The sequence below is a fragment of the Myxine glutinosa genome, chromosome 11, assembly GCF_964187855.1.
Source record: "Myxine glutinosa chromosome 11, kmMyxGlut1.1, whole genome shotgun sequence".
Taxonomy (NCBI): domain Eukaryota; kingdom Metazoa; phylum Chordata; class Myxini; order Myxiniformes; family Myxinidae; genus Myxine; species Myxine glutinosa.
Genome location: NC_136271.1, coordinates 107,019,526 through 107,043,869, shown reverse-complemented (window position 1 = coordinate 107,043,869; position 24,344 = coordinate 107,019,526). Strand labels below are relative to the sequence as shown.

Sequence of the window (24,344 nt, the reverse complement as noted above, 5' to 3'; positions counted from 1 at the left end):
AGTTCTTTACAATGAGCCATGTCTCAATTTTTTCGATTCAGCACTTTCGGAGATATAGAGGTGCAATTTCTTTCGGTTTTTCCAAGATGGCGGCCGAACCACGTGACCGATGACATTCTCATTAACATATTTTATTTCCCATGGAGAGTTGTTTACAATGAGCCATGTCTCAATTTTTTCTATTCAGAACTTTCAGAGATATAGAGGTGCAAATTTTTCGGTTTTTCCAAGATGGCGGCCGAACCACGTGACCGATTACGTCATCAATTGTTCACAGTCTATTCCAGGGCAAGACAAATATGTGTGTAAAGTTTGGCGATTCCACGTGCAACGGTGTAGACGTAGTGCTGCGCACAGACAAACAGACAGCCAGACAGACAAACCAACGGAACAACATACTTGCCGGAATTTTTATCGGCAAGTAACAAACAGACAGGGGTGAAAACATAACCTCCATCCACCTTCGGCGGAGGACGTAATCAGTCGTGGAACATTTTTTATATACATATATATTTATAAGGAGTAAAGAAACAAGTAATAAACATAACGGCAATACCCCTGGTGCTCACCTGGTAGAATAAACAGTATACTGCATGACTTAAGGTATTTTCAACCAATTTCAATGGTTGCTACAAGAGAGGGCAGCATGTAGAATCATACTAACATATTCATAAGACTTTAAACAAAAAACAAAAAAATACCTATTTTGGGTGGGGGAACCTCCTTCCCTCCCACCCCATGTACCTTCTCAGACCCCAATTTTTCCAATGCCTTGAACAAACATTGGTACATCACGGATGATGAAGGTTGTGGTGAAGTTTCATCGAAATTATGTGTGTAGGTTCTGAGGAAAAAGCATAATACTGTATACCTATTTTGAGGGGCAAGCACCCCCATAAACCACCTTAGACCCGATTTTTTAAATGCCAGGAACAAACTTTGGTACAACACGGGTGATTAAGGTTGCGGTCAAGTTTAATCAGAATTGCATGTGTAGTTTTTGAGAAGAAAGCAAATACCTATTTTGGGGGGAACCCCCACCCCGCCCCTCCCCATAGACCCCAAAGGGGCAGATTTTTTTTTAATGCCGTGAACAACCTTTGGTACAACATGGGTGATGAAGGTTGTGGTTAAGTTTCATTGGAATTGTGTGTGTAGTTTCTGAGAAGAAAGGAAATACCTATTTTGGGGGGCAACCCCCTATAACCCACTGAAGGTGCAGATTTTATTTTTAATGCCGTGAACAAACTTTGGTACAGCACGGGTGGTGAAGGTTGTGGGCAGGTTTCATCGAAATAGTGTGTATAGTTTCAGTGAAGAAAGCAAATATATATTTGGGGGGTCAAACCTGTACCCTCTTTGACCCCCTGGTAAATCCCCTTGGACCCTGAATTTTTTTTAATGCCATGAACACACTTTAGTCATAACATAACAAATATCATTCATGCCAAATTTGGTCGCAAACCCAGCAGCGGTTTCGGAGAAGAAGTTTCAAGTGTTTATGGACGAACGGACTGACGGATGGAGGACGTGCCATCACATAAGCTTCCCTGAACTTCTTTCCCAGTGAGCTAAACATTTTTTTTAATGTAAAGGAATGTAGGAATGTTACTCCAAAAAGTATGTAAACAAGGGAGGGATGATAACAAGAATGACTATGTGAAACCATCCCTGCATCCTTCCTTGAATAATGGTTATCCTTAGAAAAGACACTGTGTGTTCTTGGTTGTTATCTCCATTTGCGGGTTTCAGGAGGTAGAACGGAGTCCTCCCGGGACCCAAAGTATCCATCTCCGCGTTGGAAAGGGATAACAGTTCATGGACCAAACTGTTTAACTTTTTCAGAGTTTTGTTCCAAGTGCTCTTTTCAGGATCGTTACTGAACCCCGGATTGCCTCCAGTTGTAGTTCATTTGTGATAATATTCCCAGGGATGTTTTTTTAATATCTCTGTGATAATTCCTGGTGCTCAAATTATCACTGGTACAATTTCTATGCTCTTCATCTTCCAAGATTTCTTGACCTCATTTTTGAGATCCTGCTATTTGGTCATTTTCTTGATTTCTGCATTGTTTAGGCCAAAAATCACTGGTACTGATATCTCAATCATCAATGCTGCCTTTTCCTTTTTGTCCCTGAGTACAATGTCCGGACGCAATGCTTTGTTTTCTATGTTCACACTCGATGGAATCGTCAGGTCGTACGTGAGTATGACATCCTCATTTTCAAAGAATGCCCTTGGTTCATGTTTCCATAATTTTTCTGGTACTGGGATGTTGAAGTTTTTGCAGATATGGCAATAAATCACTTTGCATACTTTGTTGTGCCGTTGTGTGTAAAGTTGTTCTGAGAATAGTTTTTTGCATCCCGAGAGCAGTTGACTAGTACTCTCTGTTTCTGTCTTGCAGAATCTACACTTGTCTGTCTGGCTCAGTCCCACAATCTTTTTTAATCCATTGGTGTAGTGTCCTTGATCTTAGGCATTTATTATGATTAGTTCGCCGTCCCAGTTGAACTGACCTCTTCTTAGCCATTCCAATGAGCCTTCTTTGTCTATCCCCACTCTGTCCAACTCATTTTTGTATTTTCCTGCTCTTTTGTCATTCTCCCAGTTGTTGATGTATATTTCTTGATATTTATTTTTATATATTTCTTTTTTCCTTTTTGCAATTGTTGGGGCTGTATTTGTTGCTGTTTCATTTTACTGTGCGGCATCTTCTATTCGCACATGTTTTTGGAAATTATTTTCAAGGTGAGTTAGAGATACTCTTTCAGGTTTGTTGTTTTCATGTTTGTTTATAAATTGCATCCGATAGTCTGTTGAGCATTTCACATACTCAGCTAGTCTCACACTCGTTGCTTTGTGCACCTGGTTGAGTTCAATCAGGCCATCCGTGTGTCAGTGTGTGTGTGTGTGTGTTTGTGTGTGTGTGTGTGTGTGTGTGTGTGTGTGTGTGTTTGTGTGTGTGTGTGTGTGTGTGTGTGTGTGTGTGTGTGTGTGTGTGTGTGTTTGATATAACCCTGTCTTTTTGAGGGATAACAATTAATTCAAAGAAAGTAGGGATGGCTTCATATATATCTAGTATATGAGTTGTATATGAGTATTGTCTGAACCCACCATTGTATCTACAACTCAGAATGCCTTCAGGGCATCTTGTTGAGGTAATGGGCTGCAGAAATATAACCTTAAGTGCACTGCTTTAACAAATATCACCTGAACGTCTCTAATATCCGGGGAATCTAACCTTGAGCACTCAGGAATGATGACATCTCTGTTCCAGGAACGACATTCTTTGGTGTTTCATTTTTAATGATGATCACTCGCTTCCCACCTGTGAAGCAAAGAATAATTAAAACAAGGTAATAAAGGTATAATATACCAACAGAATGCATATAAAGTAAGGATAATGTTGATTATAGCAATAATTTTGAAAGAGGACATCATACCATGACGCGTTGGTTGAATGGGCCAACTGAGAGATATTTCTTCATAATTTCCTTCAGGCTGAAATATTTACAAACCAAACAAAAACAAGTATTAATAACTTCTCAAAATAGTCATAATCAAGATAAAAAGTCATGTCGAAAATTACATAATGTAGAGAGTAAAAGGAAACCAAGTAAAACATGATTACGTATTACTTCAGCCACTGAAGGTGGATGGAGGTTATGTTTTCACTCCTGTCTGTCTGTTTTGTGAACAGGATATCTGAAAAGGTTGTAGACGGATTCGGATGAAATTTGGTGGAGAGGTTGGGTGTGTGACAAGGACGAAATTATTAAACTTTGGTGAGGATCCGAACACGGACCTGATACAGAATTATTTTAAGTGATTCTTGACCATTGAGACCTTGAACATTGCCTGGTGTTGGCTTAGCGGTTAGGGTGCCGGCTTGGGATCCTAGGATCCTGGGTTCGAATCCGGTAGATCGCTGAATTAACACCAGGGGGGTTGACTCAGCCTGTCATCCTACCGAGGTCGGCAAATTGAGTACCAGCTTGCTGGGATGAATGATCACGGTGTGCACCCCGGTTTAGAATAGGTACACCGTATACCTGCGCATCGTAAGAGGCGACTAAGGGTTGGCGTCAGGAAGGGCATCCGGCCATAAAAACATTGCCTCAAATAGGGAACCATGATTGTCATGGGGCCCGCAAGGCCAACCCCTGCTCTAGCAGGGAAAATGGCCTTAAAACGATCATTCATTCATTCATTCTTGACCATTGAGAGATGGGGCGAAAAACGATATATGGCATGATATTTCAAAAAGGTTTTGGATGGATTATGACAAAACTTGGTGGATGAGTTGGTTTGGTGACGAGAGCAAAATTAGATTTTGGTTCAGGTCCGAATCCAGATCTGGCCTATCAGTGGGATACAAAACGTAAACTGTTCAGCTTGGCAGAAGTATGCGCTCTATCGAGTGCCGTTCTACTTTGGATTGTGATTCAATTTGTTTTGCAATAACAAGTACAGGCTGGTATAAGTGTAGATGCATGAAAGTTGGGGTAAGAATTGGCATGCATTGCCACAGAATGCTGCCATGATTGGCCATTTCTAAGGATACACAATTAGGTTTACCCAATGCAAGTAACGATGTATCCTCTACCTCCCATTGCCAATATAAATCATGCACACACACATTGGGTATGTCTATATGAGAAAGAAACTCTTTCTCTGCCTATGGCATCCAAGGCCGACTCCACGCTCACAGCCAACGTGTGGCTCTCAACAATATATTTTCATCTCCTCCCTCTGCCAAGGCTGGAGTGCCCCAATGCAGTGTTCTAGGCTCCATCCTATTCCTCTAGTGTAGCAGCATAGCAAACCTGTTGTGCATTTTGTGATACAAGCACCAAATTTGGCACAAATGTACATTAATATGTTGCGAACATTTTCAGATATTGGGCCACTTGAAATTCCGTAATTTTTTTTTTCAAATTTTTTCAAATTTCGTAATTTCAAATTTTTCGGGTGACACCGTCACAATTTCGGTCTTCGAGGCCGGCCGATATAGTGGGGCGGCTTAGCCCAAATATTCAAAAGAATTGTGCATTTTGTGATACAAGCACCAAATTTGGCACAAATGTACATTAATATGTTGCGAACATTGTGTGGTCAGCAATGAAGACGAGAGTCTGAATTACATGTATGCAAAAGACCTTGTGAACCAGTGAAGCAAATACACGGGTAAGCATGAATTAAATCTAGGGCATGATATAATTTCCATGATGTTTACCTCTACACTCAATGGTGGAAGGAGGTAATGTTTTGATCCCAGCTTGTCTGTATGTCTGTTTGTCTGTTAGTCCACAAAATTCCAGACAAAGCTTGTAGTAGTGGTAGTTGTAGTGGTAGTGGTGATAACAGAAATTGTTATATAGAACTGAACTTATATTATTATTATATGCAGAAAATAACTTCATTTCTATATGCCCTGCAGTGGACAGGTTAATTGGTTTATGCACTGAAGGGGTCACCCTGGTGTGCACTGCTGTGTTCTGCCTCACTGAGTTGTTCAGGTATGATGTACTCAGCACAAGCTTCCGGTCGGCCCGGAGGTGGGGGTGCGGGGCCTGTCACGGAACGTCAAAACAAACGGCCTGCCGGGGCCGCCCAAAAGTCGGGCGTGAGGGGCGCGTCCACTAATGGAACGCCTCTCGCTTCCCAGATCGAGGGCCACGTGGTCAGGAGAACCTCGTCCCTTCCGGTCACACTTTGCCTATCGGCCGGCCTCGAAGACCGAAATTGTGACGGTGTCACCCGAAAAATTTGAAATTACGAAATTTGAAAAAATTTGAAAAAAAAAATTACGGAATTTCAAGTGGCCCAATATCTGAAAATGTTCGCAACATATTAATGTACATTTGTGCCAAATTTGGTGCTTGTTTCACAAAATGCACAATTCTTTTGAATATTTGGGCTAAGCCACCCCACTACTCATCTTCATCAATGATCTTTCTGAATCTCTTGACATTCCTCTTTATCTTTTTGCTGATGGTTCCACTTCCACCCTCTGCCATAACATTTCCCATCCTTCAGATAGACAGGCATGAGCTTCTTTCCTCTCTTCACAGCTTCATAAAATCACAAACTGGTCAAACACTTGGAATATATCATATAATCCTGAGAAAACTGTCTCTCTGTCTGTGTCTCTCTTTCTCTCTCTCTGTCTCTCTCTCTCCACTTTGCACAACTGTGCTAATTGCTTGGCACCTGCGATCGCGAAACTTTGTTTGACGGTTCAAGCTGTTTGTCTTGCTTTCCTCGTTCTATTTTTCTCTTTTGTCTTTTGAGTTTTGGTGTACCTCTTCTTGTCTTGTCTATCAAACTGTACGAGACAGAGAGAGAGGGAGAGGGAGAGACAGCACGGTAAGGGTTTAAACCACATTTTTTTCCTAACGTGGTTTAAACCGTGCGTTGATTTTTTATTTATTTATTTATTTATCTATTTTTTTTCTTTTTGATTATATAAATCTATTTACTTTTCGGTTCGTTTTTCCTTTGACGATATGGCTAATAGGAGTAGCCAAAGGTCTGCCGATCGCGTTACCGATGAGGGTTTATTGCGTAAGCCTGGGCTGTGCCTTGTCCTGCCGGAAGGAGTTGAAATGGATGACTTCTTTTTTTTTTTTGTATACAAGATCGAGGCTCGTGGAAGAGCTAACATCAATCACAAAAAAAAAACACGGACACACAAAACATACAATAAAGGGAGTGGGAGACAAGATGGGGAGAGAGAGGGAAGCACACAAGTACATCAGTAGAGAACAGGGACAATGGAAGATCCGTGGGAGGGAGAGGGCTTGGGGGGGAGGAGGCATGGGAAGGCGGGGGGGGGGGGGGAGGAGGCATGGGAAGGCGGGGGGGGGGGGGTGGGAGAGGTATAAAATGCATGGACACTGCTAGGACTTCCAGGAAAGAAGTTGGTATTTCAAGAAAGTGGATCTGGGGTGAATTAACGGGGTTAGAAGAGATCCAGGTACCTTTGACCTCTACCCCCCTTAATCTAGTCAGCAAAATGGTGGAGGTAAATTTTGCTCGCGATTGGGGATTTGATCGACGTGAGTAACATTCGTGCCGCGTCTCGTATGAATCATAAAATTGTGGTATTTGTCTCGCAAGTAAGTCTGGCCGACATTGTTGTGCAGAACGATTTGACCTTTGGGAGTCGATCTGTTTGTTCCTGTGTCGATGGACACGCCGGCAGTTAAAGTCATTCTGAGCAATGTTCCGCCTTTTCTAGGTTACGAGGAAATCCTACACAAGCTAGGTGAGTTTGGTACTGTCTCTCGAATCATTAGAGTTCCTCTACGTACGAGAAACGGCAGGATGAAGCACGTACAATCGTTTAGACGTTTTGTTTTGTTGTACTAAAAGACGCAGCGAAGCAGTTGAACACCTCCCACACGTTTAAAGTAGGCGAACATGAATATAGGACTTTCATGGCTACCGAGACCTTGATCTGCTACGGATGTAGAGCACATGGACACACAAAGCAGTATTGTCCAGACGCCAAGAAGACCTACGCTACAGCAACTGGGACGGCCCCCCCCCCACCCTGTGATTGATGCAGTGCCCCCCGTTAATGAGCCGTGTGGGGTACAGAGATCCACACCGGAAGACCAGGGCATGGCAAATGGTGGCGGTGTTGCTGAGGTCAGTGCATCAGCGGAGCATCCAGTCGATGTGGACAAGAGGCTACAACCTCAAGAAAATATGGTTTATGAGGAGGTACTGATGAAAGGCACCGAGACTAAGAAGAGCTTAAAACGTACCTTTTTGAGCGCCGAAATCGAAGACAAAGGTAGCAAAGTGATACTCGTACAGGCAAACAGTATCGCAGACTATCCTGACGATTCTTGGCAAGATGAGCAAGGTGGTGATGAAATAGATGAGAGTAGGACTTCACCCCTTGCTCTTGTTGAAGAAAACCAAAACGCCATTAGTGGTTGTGATGATGAACCCATTGTGCATTGTGACAACGAGCAGTCTCGGGTGCTGAGTGATGATGGTTGTTGCTCAAATCCGGTTGTAACGACCAAGGGTGATGGTCTAAACAGACCTATAATAGACAACAGTGGTGGGACAGATGTATCCCTGGAGATGCAACAGGAAGACTGCAGTGTTGATGACACAGAAGGTATGCCAGCACCTGACACACAACAAAGGAGTTTCAACGTTGATGTGGTTATGGAGCTGGATGAGGAAGCTCAAAGCCTTGTTTCTGTGAGCGATTATATCAGGGAGAAGGACAAATTGAGGTAACAAAGGAAAACATCATCAGTTTCTTCAACGAGACCTTTAGGCAATGCCATGTTGTAATCAAAGATCATTTTCCCGATGTGAAAACTTTCATCAGGGCTGCAAGACCCCTCCTGCAAAGAAATGACCCAATGGAAATCTCGGGGGCCCAATTTCAGCGTCTTCGAAAAGCGGTCACAAAGGCGAACAAGGAATTGCAGGCGGATGGTGAGTTACCTTTGTAGAATGGCAATGCGAGAGACATGTATTGCATCCCTGAATATTAATGGGGGTTGTACCCCCTTACAGAAAGTTCAGAAAATGGAGAGAGTGAAAGCCGACATCATCTTGATACAAGAGACCCATGATACGAACACCCTGGTAGCTGAATGGGGTAAACTTTATCGAGGGCAGTGGTGGTCGAGTGGTTTTACCACCCCCAAAGCTGGCATTGCCATCGCCTTAAGTGATAGAATTCCTGCTCAGAAGATTGTCTTTAAGGAATTTTATAAGGGACATCTGATAGCGGTGGAATTCTATTGCAACACACAAAAGATCATCATTGTGAACGTGTATGCACCGAGTGAACCCATGGAAAGAAGAGTGTTCTTTGCATGACTTTGTAAAAGGACTGGATTCAACTGCATTCACCTGTATTGCTGGCGATTTCAATTGCACTATCAATCCTTCTGTGGACAGGACCTGTCATGAGCCCCATCCGGCTTCTACGAAGGTTTTGGAGAACATCATCACGAATCATTTGAAAGATGTATGAAGGTTGCAACATCCAACTTCACGGTGCTATACGTGGTGCAGATGCCATGATGGGAGGATATCAATGGCAAGGCTAGACAGTTTCTAAGTGAATAAGCCAATGCTAAATGGGGTGGCCACAACCCAGATACTCCCATCTGGTTTCACAGACCATTACCTGATTTCAATGGTTTTTAACTTGCCCCTGGCCTCAGGTGGTAGTGCATATTGGTCACTTAACACCCACCTGCTGAATGATATGAAATTCAAAGATGCTTTTCGAGCCGTGGGGGAAAATTCGGTCCTCCAAATCTGGGCATGCTAACCTTCGACTGTGGTGGGATCTCACAAAGAGTCAGGTCAAATCGTTCTGTCAACAATATAGTCTGCATACCACTAAATTGCAAAATCTCTCAATTGATTCATTAAAGGCCGAAATTGCACCCTTGGAGCAAAACATTAATGGGGCTGGGAAAGACACTACATGTGACCGGCTGTTATGGACTAAAAAGGCAATCTTGACTGATTTGGTATGGCAGCGGGCACCTTGGTACACATGAGAAAGAGTTATTCGACTTTGGATATGCCAAATAAGGAATTTTTTAGTTTAGAGAACTCTGTTTATCACATCATTGTTCTCACAACATCATTTGTTGTGAGATGTGCATGGAAGAAGTTTTGGGAACTGAGTGGTGTGCTGATGAGGAGGGGAGTGTCGTTGAAGCTGAAGGGAAAGGTGTATGCTGCATGTGTGAGAAGTGTTATGATTTATGGGAGCAAGACATGGGTCATGAATGTAGAGCAGCAACGAAGGCTGGAAAGGGTGGAAATGCGAATGGTTCGGTGGATGTGCGGAGTATCGTTGAGAGAGAGGAAGACAAATGATGAATTGCGAAAGATGATGGGAATAGAGCCTGTGATTGATGCTGTGAAGAGGAACAGGTTGAGATGGTTTGGTCATGTGCTGAGGAAGGATGAAAGTGACTGGTTGAGAAGAGTGATGGAAATGAATGTAGAAGGAAGTAGAGGACGGGGAAGACCGAGAAAGACTTGGCTAAAGATGGTGGAAGAAGAAATGCGGGCAATGGGGTTAACAAGGGGAGATGCAGAAAATAGGGCAAAATGGAGAAGATTGTCATGGGGACCGCAAGGCTAACCCCCGCTCTCGCAGGGAAAATGGCCTTAAAATGCATGTTGTTGTTGTTGTTGTGGAGAACTCTGTTAAAAAATCACAACATATTCACAGGATACGTGCTACTAATGGGTCAATAGTGACCTCCCAACAGGAGATCAAGTCTGTTTTGAAGGGGTTTTTATACACACTTGTACTCCCCCCCAGAGCATTAGTAATGAGACCTTGAAGGAGCTGACTACTGGGCTTCCGAGACTTGAGGAGGACCAGCAATGCACAATGAACGCATCAGTTTCGGCTGCTGAGCTTGAAACTGCTATGCGGAGCTTGAAGGATGGTAAAGCCTCTGGGATTGATGGGTTGCCTGGAGAGTTCTATAAGACTTTTGGGAACCTTGTGGGGCCTGACCTGCTTGAGGTATTTGATGAATGCTTTCATGTTGGAAAGCTTCCCCTTTCCTGCAGAAGAGCAGTCATGTGCCTGTTGCCAAAGGCTGGGGACACTCAACTCATCGGGAACTGGTGGCCTGTCTCATTACTGTGCGCGGATTACAAGATTTTGTCGAAGGTTTTAGCAAACCGTTTGGGAACTGTGATCAGCTCTATTGTGCACCCTGACCAGACCTACTGTGTACCAGGAAGGTCAACTTATGATAATATATTTTTGATAAGGGATATTATTTCTTGTAATAAGTACTTGTGTGCCAGTTTTGGGTTGTTGTTTCTTGACCAAACAAAGGCTTTTTATGATGTTGATCACACATATTTGTTTTCTGTTCTGGAGCGGATGGGTTTTGGCGAAACTTTCATCTCCTATGTTAAGCTTTTATACACCTTCTGCATGATGAAAGTAAGCAACAGTTTATGTTCCCCCATTCCTTTCCAATGGGGTATCCGTCAAGGTTGTCCCCTTTCTGGACTTCTGTATAAAATTGCTTTTGAACCACTTTTATCATTCATCAGGCAGCGAATAACTCAGGATTTGGGAGTCGTAGGTGGTTCAAGATTTGTGGTCACAGCTTATGCTGATGATGTATGCGTTCTGATTAAAGGCCCAAGTAGTGTTGCTGCAGTGCAGCGTTGCCCAAAAGATTTCTCCGTGGCCTCTTCTGGTGAGGTAAATTGGAGTAAGAGTGTAGCCTTATGGTGCGGTTCAGATAACCTTTCGGTGACATTGTCACCGTCACTCCCACAGAATTTAGAGTGGAAAACAGATGGGGTCAAATTTCTTGGCGTCTATCTCGGCAACCAGGAAGTAGAAATGAAGAACTGGAAAGGGATGATTGAACAAATTACACACCGGTTGAAACGAAGGGAAGGACTGATGCAATCTCTTTCTCATAAAGGCCGCACTCTTGTCATCAATAACTTGATAGCAGCAAGACTATGGCATAAACTAATTGCCTTGCAGCCGCCCAAGGAGTTTATTCCTGCCATCCAGCGGGTTTTGATAAATTTATTTTGGAATGGATACCACTGGCTTTGGCCTCATATGCTGTACCATCCACGGAAGGAGGGCGGACATGGAATTGTGGATGTGGCCGCTCGGCTTATGGCTTTTCGCCTCCAGTCTGTGCAATGACTGTTGTATGCTGAATAGCTGCCCTGGCGCCCCTTTGCGATTTTTTTTTGCTGCAACAAGCTGGAGGGTTGTGTTATGATCGGCACCTGTTCTTGGTGAACCTTGATCCTGTCAGTTTAGTTTCACTTCCAGTTTTTTAAATCGGTTTTTGCTGAAAGTTTGGAAAAGCTTTGGGGTTCATCGTTGCCTCGAGGCTTATAATTGCCGGATGTTTATCCAAAAACCTATTTTCTATAACGGGTTTTTCCATGCATTCCTCACAGTCCTACTTTGATTAGGAGATTTATTCAAGAAGGAGTTGGCAACGTTTGCGGCCTGAGGGATGCATCTGGGACAAAATGGATGTCTGCTGGCAGGGTGGCGACCATTCTTGGTTTAATATCTGTGTGTGTTGTGTTGTCAGCCAAATAGTACGCACAGTGGCGTACCTAAGGTATGGCAGGTATGGCACGTGCCCTGGGCGCCACTTGAAGGGGGGCGCCACTGAGCAGTTTCTATTAAAGTCAGACAAGCCATCCTCGGATAGTGAAAAAAAATAATTCTTCAGATGTATGATCTGTCTTTGATTATCATGGGTGAGAAGCACTAGGATGGCAGGATTGTTAAACCACTTATACAAATTATTAGGTAAAAATACAGTGCTGGGAGCTACATGACCACATACCTCACAGTACCACTGCTCAGTGCCAACTGGCAGTAAGACCATTCTCCTGCGCAAACTAGGGAGGTAGTCTAGAATTTTGTGCAAAATCTGTGAAATTTAATGTTCTTATTAAAAGTGCCATTTCCTTATTTCAGAGCATTGTGTAAGAAGACCATGAAACGTTTCTTCACGAAGAAGAAGGAAAGTGGAGCTGAAGGACGGAAGAGACGAAAGTTGGAGACGGAGGAAGCCAAGAAGTCGAGCAAGTTCTTCATGCCTTTCTTTGAAAAGCCCGGAACAAGTTGTTTGACACGTTTCATGGAGTCGCCTGCATCTGCTACAAGTTTATTAGAATCCGAAGGTGGATCAAGTACAAATGCGTCGCAAGCCGAGGAGGAAGTCAAGTCAGATAAATCCGAGTATGACGAGATTAAAAGTGAGGCTGCCAGAGAGAACGTGGACATGACAGGAGGGGAAGACGATGGTGGTGGTGGTGATGTTGAGTTTATTGACGAGATTTTACCTGACGAGATTGAACCTGACGACACTGAACCTAGTGAACTGGATGGTGTCGAAGAGCCTCGAAGTGTCATACCAGAAGTATTTGAACAGCATGACATTGGACTTTTGAAGTTCGACAAGGATAATGGAAAAGCAATTCTGCCTGATGCGTTGAGAACATAAATAATAAAGCTGGGTTCGAAGTATTTCCAGAACAGTGAGGGGCCTTTCCTACCAACAAATAACCGCTCAATGAACAAAACTTGGTTCAAGAGGAAATTGGGAAATGGTCGTGGTGAGGAAGTGACTCGCTCATGGCTGGTCTATTCCCCTTATAAAAAGTCTGCATTTTGTATCTGTTGTCTTCTCTATTCCCGTTCCCGGTCAGACCATCAATCCTCATTGGAGCAGGAAAGTGGATTCAACCAGTGGAAAGCACCTGAAAGGATTAGTGTTCATGAAAATGCAAAGAATCATCGAGAGTGCTTCACACAGTGGAAATAAATGGAAAGAAATTTAGCTGAAAACAGAGGAGTTATTGATGCAGAACTTCAGTCACAGATTGAGAAGGAAAAGCAGAAGTGGCGTGATATCTTGACGAGAATCTTTCACTGCATAAAATTCCTTGTGACTCAGAACCTGGCTTTGCGAGGACACAGGGAGTCACTTCAGCTGGACGATAAATCCAAGGTGGGAAATTTCCTTGGCTTACTGAAACTACTGGCCATCTTTGACCCTGTCATGAAAGAACACCTCACTCGTGTGGAAAGTCATCCTGGATCCACGTCTTATCTTTCACCGGGTGTCCAGAACGAATTCATCCACATGATGGCATCCACTGTTCGCCAGAGGTTACTGAGAAGCATTCGTAAAGCCAAGTACTATGGTCTCATGTTCGACTCGACTCCTGATCAGGCACACCGTGAGCAGATGTCAGAAGTAGTGAGGTACGTGGAAGTTGATTTTGAGAGGAAAACAGTCCGTGTTAGAGAGTCCTTCCTTGGTTTTATCCAGATAAGCCAGAAGGATGCTGAGAGCTTGGTTGAAGACATCTTGAAACAGCTAGAGAAGGACGAAATGGAGCTACAAGATTGTCGGTCACAGTGCTATGACAACGCTGCTGTGATGGCTGGACACAGAAGTGTTGTTCATCAAAGAATAAGTGAGAAAAACAACCTGGCAGTGTTTGTGAATTGCGACAATCACTCACTCAACTTGGTGGGTGTACATGCAGCCAAGCAGGATACAATGATGGTCACGTTTTTTGGAACCATCGAAGCTCTCTATGTGTTCTTCTCTCGTTCAACACAGCGCTGGGAAAAACTCAAAAACGCCGTGCCTGTGGTTGTTAAGTCGGAGTCCGAAACCAGGTGGAGTGCAAGGACAGAAGCAGTGAAGCCTGTCAACAAGTACCTTGAGGAGATACTTCAAGTTCCCCAGGACATGATAGACAATGAAAACGAGACCAGTGAAACAAGAAGTGACGCAAGGCAGCTGTATAACCGCATGTTGAGTTACGATTTTCTGACTTTGCTAGGATTTTGGAACAAAGTACTCATTCGCATTGACCGTATTCAAAAGAGGCTGCAGAATTCTAGCATGAACTTCCACGATGCTGCCCTGGATTTGAAAGCCCTCCGAGATCATTTTGATGATGAAAGAGAAGTGTTGGTCAGTGAGTCACTCGAAGAAGGACTCGGTCTCTGTCAAGAATGGAATATTGAAGTTGAAAGATATCAGAGACGAAATAAACGAATGGATGATGAGAACTCGAGAGACGCTGGGTTAACAGCCAAGGAGGAAATGGAAAGAGTCATGAAGGGAACACTTGACCATCTTCACAGAGAAATGGATGAAAGGTTCGCTCGTTTGCTCGACACTGACACCAAGTTTGGGTTCCTTCTTGATATCGAGGGACTGTGTTACGGCCCCGACAGTAACGACCTAAAGAAGAGTGCGAAAATTTGGGTTAAGTGTACAGCTCTGATGTTGATGGACAGCAGCTATATGAAGAAATTTTGGATTGCAGAATGTTGCTATCAAGTCGGGCCAACATGAAAATATCAAGACCTGAAGAGCTTCTCAAATTAATTGTTCAGTATGGAGATGAGAGCATCTTCCCCAATCTTCGCATTGCTATTCAGATAATGCTAACCATCGCAGTTTCCATCGCCAGCTGTGAGAGATCATTCAGCAAGTTAAAACTAATACTTTCGTATTTGAGAGCCTCCATGGGTCAAGGCAGACTCTGTGATCTTGCTCTGCTGAGTGTAGAACGAGAAAAAACTGAAAAAACTGACTTTGAGCACATCATAGACCAATTTGCATCAGTGAAAGCAAGGAAGGTGCAGTTGTAATTTTCATGTAGTGCCATAATTTGTTAATTAAAAGAGTAACGAGCTTGACTTGTATTTTTGAGCTGATTTTATGGTAAAGCTATCTAAAAGATGGGTGTCAGATGTTTGGACAGGGGCGCAATTTCAGTGCTTGCCATAGGCGCTATTTTCTGTAGATATGCCCTTGAGTACGCATCGTCAAGAGGAAGTTTAAGGAGTTAAATATTGGCTGGGAAGGTGTCAACAAAGTTGAGGACTTCCGGCTGTCCTTCCCTGAAATTAAGGTGCTCCCAGCTCTCCAGTCAAATGATGAACTTGTCTCTCCTTTTCATCTCGTAAACAACGGTGGGTATTCATAAGCTCCTTTGAGAAAACCAAGCATCGCCCTACTCTGGAGTGACGAGTGGCCTTGTGGTCAGAAAGGTTAGGGCCAGGGTCTCCTGCCACTCCACTGTGGCCTAATATGTAGAAATTACCTATTTATGGGTTCCTAGCAGATATCCAGTGGAGACTAGCACATTGGGCTCTCACTTCGAATACCTTTGTGAACCACCTCGACAGTTCAGTACCGGTAACATGCCCCTTCTGTGAACAGAAGGAGGACCTCTTTCATGCCTATATGCAATGTGAAAGACTAACACGTCTTTTTTCTGTTTCCACACAACCTTTTGATCAGTTGTCTTTTCCTTTCACTTCACATACCTTTACTTTTTGGTGTACCTTTCAGACCCTCCTGCAAGGACTCCGGTATTTTCCTAAACGTCTTGGTTGCTATAGCAAAATATGCAATTTATACATCAAGGAAAATGAAAATTGATAATGGGCATGGTTTTGATGTTGTCCCTATTTTTAAATGGCTGGTCTCTGCAAGAATCAGGTTAGAGTTGATTACTATGTGGCAAATGAAAATGTAAAACTCTTTGAGTGCAAATGGTGTATTAATGAAGTCTTATGTGTTGTGAATGATTTGAATTTGGTCTTCCTTTTCTAATAACTTTATCAAGAACTGTGTTGCCTTTCTATTTTTTTATCCTGTAAAATTGATTTGACCTGTTTTGTTTCTTTAAGAAATAAAAGGTGTTGCAAATTCGATTCTTTCTCTCTCCTCTCTCTTTCTCTCTCCTCTCTCTTTATCTCTCCTCTCTCTTTCTCTCCCTCTCTCTCTGAAAGGACTGAATGGAAAACAATCCCATCTACTTTCTCAACAACCATCTCAAAGATGTTCAGTCACTCAAACTCTTGGGTCTCTCAAAAAACTCTCAGAAATGATCTTTCTTGGATGAGCAATGCTTCTAAAGTTGGCCTTCAAAGCCAGTCTCCAAACCGACAAGACATTCTCCATAGTGCAAAGTCCTTCCTTAGTACACCTGAACTCCTAGCTATCAAACTTACTGATTTCCCCTCCAGCACCTAGTCCAGTGTGCAAGACCAGAAAGGAGGCAATAGAAAACAGACCGCCGACCTGTCATATACTCAGCTTCAGTGCAGGAGTGGTTTGCTCAAAATAAATCATGGCAATGATAGTGTGAAACACCACATTTTATGCCAATGACCTTCAAAAGATGGCACATTCACCGAAAATAACACTTTTCCTTGCGACAGGGCAGTCGGGAAGGTGTCAAGCAAGACATCACATGATGCATGATCCATGTCGGCCTCACTCAGTCCATTCACAAATGATGGACGGCAGGGTTTCATCTGAAATTCTTTTTTCATGTGACTCTGCATAGTGGTCTCTTTCTTGTAGCCAATTTAATTCCCCCTCTTTCTTGTTGACTTTCTCGGCAACTGGTCAACTGACGCCAACACTGCAGCGCACGTGTTTATTATTGTTACCGGTCTTCGACTGTGCTTCCTTGTCCTTCACACTTGATGTTTCAAAAGCCCGGTTTTACCACTTTACCAACTTAAGCTTTGGTGGTGAAGGATTACCAAAGCATTCGCTGAAAGCTCTCCGCACTTCAGCAATTGTTTGGCCTGTAATTGACCTTTCATGCACACAAACACAAGCAAACCAACTGTTATTTGACACAAACAACTTGTCCGCCATGCCTTATAACTTCCGACTGACTCCCTCCCGCATCAGTGAGTCAGTATTGCCGCATGGCGCATACCATAGCGTGGGAGGGCACAGAGGGGGGTGGAGAGGGTGGGGGGAGGGAGGCAGGGAGAGGTGCGAGAAATTAACCAATTTTAAGGCCACCCTGTACATGTACACTTCGTGAAAACGTTAGATGTAAAGAAGAAAACCAAAGAATGATTCATACCATTATTCTCAACTTCTTCTCCACAGCATCGTGTACATCAGAACCAAACACTCGAGCCAGGACAGAGACGTAAGACTCGCCCGTCGCCAAAGGCACAACCATGAAAGAGAATGATGCGGCAGAGTTTTTCTCCACTGCACAAAAAAACAAACATTTGCAGCAATGCCTTAAGACCTGTGAGGGTTAGCGTTAAAGTGAATGCGATGGTGAGTGTTTGGGTCCTTTCACAATAAAGAAGTCATCATTGTGGACAGATCATTCACCTGGGGCAAATGGACCCAAATTATGGAGATTATAAGAGTTGAATAATGAGTTGATAATTGTGAAAATCAAATTGACCAGGTAGTTTGTATCTTGCCTATTTGGCCTTTCAATGAGTACTGTAATTATCTGCGCCACCAAATATGGATGGAGGTTATGTTTTCACCCTTGTCTGTTTGTCTGTTTGTTTGTGAACAAAATATCTTAAAACGTTGTGGACGGATTCGGACGAAATTTGGCAGAGACGTAGCGTATGTCACAAGGACAAAATGATGAGATTTTGGTGAGGATTCGGATCCGGCTATTAGAATTTTTAAAGTGATTCTTCACCATTGGGAGATAGGGCCAAAAACGCTATATAGCAGGATATCTCAAAAAGTTATGGATGGATTTCGACGAAACTTGGTGGACAGGTTGTGTGTGTGACAAAGACTAATCTATTCGATTTTGTTGAAGATCTGAGTATGTATTAGGATACGAGAATTATTTAATTCTCAAGTGATTCTTCACCATTGAGTGATGGGGATAAAACCGATATATAGCACGATATCTCAAAAAGTTATGGATGATTTGGACGAAACTTGGTGGACCGATTATTGGGTGTGACAAGGACGAATCGATTCAATTTTGGTGAAGATCTGAATATGGATTCGGATACGAGTATTGTTTAATTTTTAAGTGAATCCTCACCAGTGAGGGATCGGGTGAAAAGCGATTTATAACATGATATTTAAAAAAGTTATGGATGATTTATGACTAAACTAGGTGGATGAGTTTGTCAGGTGACAAGAGCAAGCCGATTAGATTTTGGTTCAGGTCAGAATCCAGATCCGGCCTATCGGTCGAATACAAAACAAACTGTTCAGCCTGGCGGAGGTATGCGCTCTACCAAGTGCCATTCTAGTTGAAGTGTTGTATTTATTCTGCAGTCATATTTAGCCAATGCATGCAAGACAAGAATCCTTTTCCTAATTCACCTAACTGGTTGCATCATTTCTCTAGAGAAGATGCGCTGTTGATACAGTGCCTCTGCACTTTAGGGCAAGAATCTGGAATTTGGCCAGAGTGCCAGCGATAACTCAACTAGTCTTTAAACTCACCGAGACCCACCGAGTCTACTCAAAAGTCATTGAAGGACCATCCACCAACAATGAACTTGTCCTTGTCACCATCATTATGAGTTACCTGCCCCACAACATGTCTTGGTATCTGCCCTTGAGGAGGGCAATGCTGCAAAAGCAGCATACACTGGGTGGCTTTCCATTGCTTTGCAATTGAGGTCAGCATTGAAAACTGCAGTGACCATATTGCAATACAGAAGCTCAGCAAGTTGAGCCAACCGAGATACCAAAATGCTTGTGATTCGTGTGAATGGGCACTTATAAAATAAAATAAAACCACATTTAGAGGCCATTTTTCCACGCAAAGCGGGGGTTGGCCTTTTTCGGGGACCGTGGTTGTTGTTGTTTTTTGGTCCCCTTTTTGAAGCAATGTTTTACGGCCGGATGCCCTTCCTGCCACCAACCCTTTTCGTCACCTTTTACGACAAGCAGGGAATTACCAGTGAACTGGTACTCAATTAGCCGACCTCGGAAGGATGACAGGCTGAGTCAACCCCCCTGGCGTTAATTCAGTGATCGACCGGGATTCGAACCCAGGATCCTGGGATCCTAAGCCGGCACCCTAGCCGCTAGCCCAACACCAGGGCACTTGTATGTTCGAATGTCTGACATGTAATAAGTGTACAATCTCCCGCATAAGTCTTACACACCATAAAATAAAAAGTTGTGAGTAAATAGAAACTGGTGTTTTGTTCCTCTGCAATCAAAAACGAATAATCTTGGGGGAGGTGGAGTAGTGTTGCAGGAATTGGAGAGTGGGTTTAAACATATTTTCCAAATTATTTCCAAAACTCCTTCAGAAAGCAATAAATGAACGGAGCGTGTTACAATTTGGGATGATCGATTCACTTAGGACAAACTAACATTGGTAGTGCAGAGTAAATTACACGGAACATGAGGTTACACAAAAGTGGCTTTCAAACGTTAACCTCAAAGACAGCTCAACTCACCAGCATCTTTGTTACTAGAGCTTCGCTGCAATATTGCTCACCTGAGAAACGTGACTTTATAGGCTCATGTGGTTCCGCATCAGTGCAAATGTCATCTCCACATTTCACCTGAATCTCACCCTGGAATTAGAGTGGCACCAGCAAATAAAACAGTCAGCAATTGATTATGTGCTCATGACTTTTAGAATGTGTGAGTGCTGCAAAATGTCCCATACATAAATCCAGTGATTGGTTTAACAGTGGTTAAAACACCCGATTGAGTTAGGCATTCTCATTGCATGTCAGAAAACATATAAACTCTGAAAACTGCAAGATGTCAGAAAAACTCGAAAAAGTTGACGTGGTTAAAAAAAACAAAAAAAACAGATTGCATTTGCAAGTGGTTAATTATATATATATATATATATATATATATACTAGCAGAAGTACCCGGCATTGCTGGGTGGGGGAGGGGAGGGGGAGGGGGAAGGGGGGGAGGGAAGGGGAACGGTGGAGGGGAGAAGAGGGGGGAGGGGGGGGAGGAGGGTGAGGGGAGGGGGGGAGGAGGGTGAGGGGAGGGGGGGGAGGGGGAGGGTAAGGGGGGAAGGGGAGGGTAAGGGGGGAAGGGGAGGGGGAAAGGGGGGGGTAGGGTGTAGGGGGAAGGGAGGGGGTAGGGTGGAGGGGGAAGGGGAAGGGGGGGAAGGGGAGGATGGAGGGGGGGAGGGGAGGGTGGAGGGGGGAGGGGAGGGCAGAGGGGAAGGGGGGGAAGGTGAGGGGGGAGGGGAGGACAGAGGGGGGAGAGGAGGGTGGGGAGGGGGAGGGAGAGGGGGGAAGGGAGGGGGAGGGGAGGGAGAGGGGGGAGGGGGAAGGGGAGGGAGGGGAGGGGAGGGGGAGGTGGGGGAAGGGGAGGAGGAGGGGGAGGGGAGGGGGAGGAAGAGGGGGGAGGGGAGAGGAAGGGGAGGGAGGGGGAGGGGAGGAAGGGGGAGGAAGAGGGGGGAAGGGAGAGGCAGGGGAGGGAGGGGGAGGGGAGGGGGAGGGGAGGGGAGGAAGGGGGAGGGGGAGGAAGGGGGAGGGGGAGGAGGGGGGAGGGGGAGGGGAGGAAGGGGGAGGGGAGGGGGTCGGGAGGGGGAGGGGGAGGGGGAGGGAGAGGGGATGGGGAGGGGAGGGAGGGGGAGGGGAGGGGGGAGGAGGAGGAGGGGAGGGGGATGTGGGGGAGTGGGAGGGGGAGGGGAAGTGGGGAAGGGGGAGGGGAAGGGGGGAAGGGGAGGGGAAGGGAGGGGGAAGGCGGGGAAGTGGAGGATGGAGGGGGGAGGGAGAGGGGGGAGGGGAAGGGGAGGATGGAGGGGGGAGGGGAGGACGGAGGGGGGGAGGGGAGGTAACATTACATTACACACACACAAGCTGTGTTTTATATATATCGATGGTCTGGCGGCGGGGATGGAACATCACGTGATCGCTCTGAGCGAATCAGCGCGCTGCTCTGCCACCGGCTCAGATTCCGTGTAAAAAAAATATGGATCTAAAGATGAAAGAAAAAAAACCCTATGTGGTGTGAATGGCAATGTTCCTCGCTGAAATGTGAAAAAACGCAATCGCTTTTTGCTCTGAATTACGTGCGAATGCGTAACTGAGTTTATGGCGGCAAGGAACATCACGTGATCGCTCTGAGTGAATCAGCGTGCTGCTCTGCCATCGCCTCAGATTCTGTGCATAATATTCCTCGCTGGAATGCGCTGAGGTAAAAATATGGTAAAAAAATATTATGAAATAATTTTTTTTTAGGTCGGCCATGTTCTTCCCAGGCTCAATGGCCATGTCTATGCCAAATAACAAGCATGTGAGCCTCTCCGTTTAGGAGTCTATCAGTAACATTACACACACACACACACACACACACACACACACACAGACACACACACACACACACACACACAGACACACACACACACACAAACTGTGTTTTATATATATAGATATATAGATATAGATATGTATATATATATACATATATATATATACTAGCTTGGCTCGACTCGCTGCGCTCACCTCACCAAGCGTCGTTACTGAGGAACGAGCTTATTTTAGCTGAAGATAATGACTGTACCTGAGTTGCTGTGTTGTCATGATTTACACCAATCATAATACAAACAATTATTTTGCACAAATGTATTTGTTGTGTTTGTGATATTATATTTTTATAGGCAATTTAGGTTGAAGATTTAGGTTGAATGTTTTTTTTTCAAGAAAGAACCCCTCAGCACATACATAGGGGAGGGGTAGGTGCAGACTGGAAGTTTGGGACGATGACACCTCACCACCACGTAATTCAAAACACCTCACCACCAAGTAATTCAAAACACCTCACCACCAAGTAATTCAAAACACCTCACCACCACATAATTTAAAACACCTCACCACCAAGTAATTCAAAACACCTCACCACCACATAATTTAAAACACCTTACCACCAAGTAATTTAAAACACCTCATCACCAAGTAATTCAAAACACCTCACCACCACATAATCTAAAACACCTCACCACCAAGTAATTTAAAACACCTCATCACCAAGTAATTCAAAACACCTCACCACCACATAATTTAAAACACCTCACCACCAAGTAATTTAAAACACCTCACCACCAAGTAATTTAAAACACCTCACCACCAAGTAATTCAAAACACCTCACCACCAAGTAATTCAAAACACCTCACCACCAAGTAATTTAAAACACCTCACCACCAAGTAATTTAAAACACCTCACCACCAAGTAATTTAAAACACCTCACCACCAAGTAATTAAAAACACCTCACCACCAAGTAATTCAAAACACCTCACCACCAAGTAATTCAAAACACCTCACCACCAAGTAATTCAAAACACCTCACCACCAAGTAATTCAAAACACCTCACCACCAAGTAATTCAAAACACCTCACCACCAAGTAATTCAAAACACCTCACCACCAAGTAATTCAAAACACCTCACCACCACATAATTTAAAACACCTCACCACCAAGTAATTTAAAACACCTCACCACCAAGTAATTCAAAACACCTCACCACAAAGTAATTCAAAACACCTCACCACCAAGTAATTTAAAACACCTCACAGCCATAAAACACGTAATAAAAACACCTTACCACCACGAAATTAAAAACACCTCACCACCACAAAATTGAAAACACCTCACAGCCATAAAACACGTAATAAAAACACCTCACAGCCATAAAACACGTAATAAAAACACCTCACAGCCATAAAACACGAAATAATAACACCTCACAGCCATAAAACACGTAATAAAAACACCTCACAGCCATAAAACACGTAATAAAAACACCTCACAGCCATAAAACACGTAATAAAAACACCTCACAGCCATAAAACACGAAATAAAAACACCTCACAGCCATAAAACACGTAATAAAAACACCTCACAGCCATAAAACACGTAATAAAAACACCTCACAGCCATAAAACACGTAATAAAAACACCTCACAGCCATAAAACACGTAATAAAAACACCTCAGCCATAAAACACGTAATAAAAACACCTCACAGCCATAAAACACGTAATAAAAACACCTCACAGCCATAAAACACGAAATAATAACACCTCACAGCCATAAAACACGTAATAAAAACACCTCACAGCCATAAAACACGTAATAAAAACACCTCACGGCCATAAAACACGTAATAAAAACACCTCAGCCATAAAACACGAAATAAAAACATCTCACAGCCATAAAACACGAAATAAAAACACCTCACAGCCATAAAACACGTAATAAAAACACCTCACAGCCATAAAACACGAAATAAAAACACCTCACAGCCATAAAACACGTAATAAAAACACCTCACAGCCATAAAACACGAAATAAAAACATCTCACAGCCATAAAACACGAAATAAAAACATCTCACAGCCATAAAACACGAAATAAAAACACCTCACAGCCATAAAACACGTAATAAAAACACCTCACAGCCATAAAACACGAAATAAAAACACCTCACAGCCATAAAACACGAAATAAAAACACCTCACAGCCATAAAACACGTAATAAAAACACCTCACAGCCATAAAACACGTAATAAAAACACCTCACAGCCATAAAACACGTAATAAAAACACCTCACAGCCATAAAACACGTAATAAAAACACCTCACAGCCATAAAACACGTAATAAAAACACCTCACAGCCATAAAACACGAAATAATAACACCTCACAGCCATAAAACACGTAATAAAAACACCTCACAGCCATAAAACACGTAATAAAAACACCTCACAGCCATAAAACACGTAATAAAAACACCTCAGCCATAAAACACGTAATAAAAACACCTCACAGCCATAAAACACGTAATAAAAACACCTCACAGCCATAAAACACGAAATAAAAACACCTCACAGCCATAAAACACGTAATAAAAACACCTCACAGCCATAAAGCACGAAATAAAAACATCTCACAGCCATAAAACACGTAATAAAAACACCTCACAGCCATAAAACACGTAATAAAAACACCTCACTACCAAGTAATTCAAAACACCT

At 43.6% G+C, this 24,344-nt stretch overlaps 1 protein-coding gene across 1 annotated transcript in view; it reads right to left on the bottom strand.

Moving 5' to 3' along the window:
* LOC137437024 (complement C3) overlaps nucleotides 1-24,344 on the bottom strand; it is a 228,461-nt gene that overhangs the window by 80,982 nt on the left and 123,135 nt on the right. Inside the window, exons 22-25 of the mRNA XM_068131331.2 lie at nucleotides 19,831-19,909; nucleotides 17,458-17,591; nucleotides 3,447-3,504; nucleotides 3,245-3,331 (exon numbers count right to left, since the gene is read on the bottom strand). Coding sequence (XP_067987432.2) covers nucleotides 3,245-3,331; nucleotides 3,447-3,504; nucleotides 17,458-17,591; nucleotides 19,831-19,909 — 358 coding nt within the window. The remainder of the gene's footprint in view (nucleotides 1-3,244; nucleotides 3,332-3,446; nucleotides 3,505-17,457; nucleotides 17,592-19,830; nucleotides 19,910-24,344) is intronic.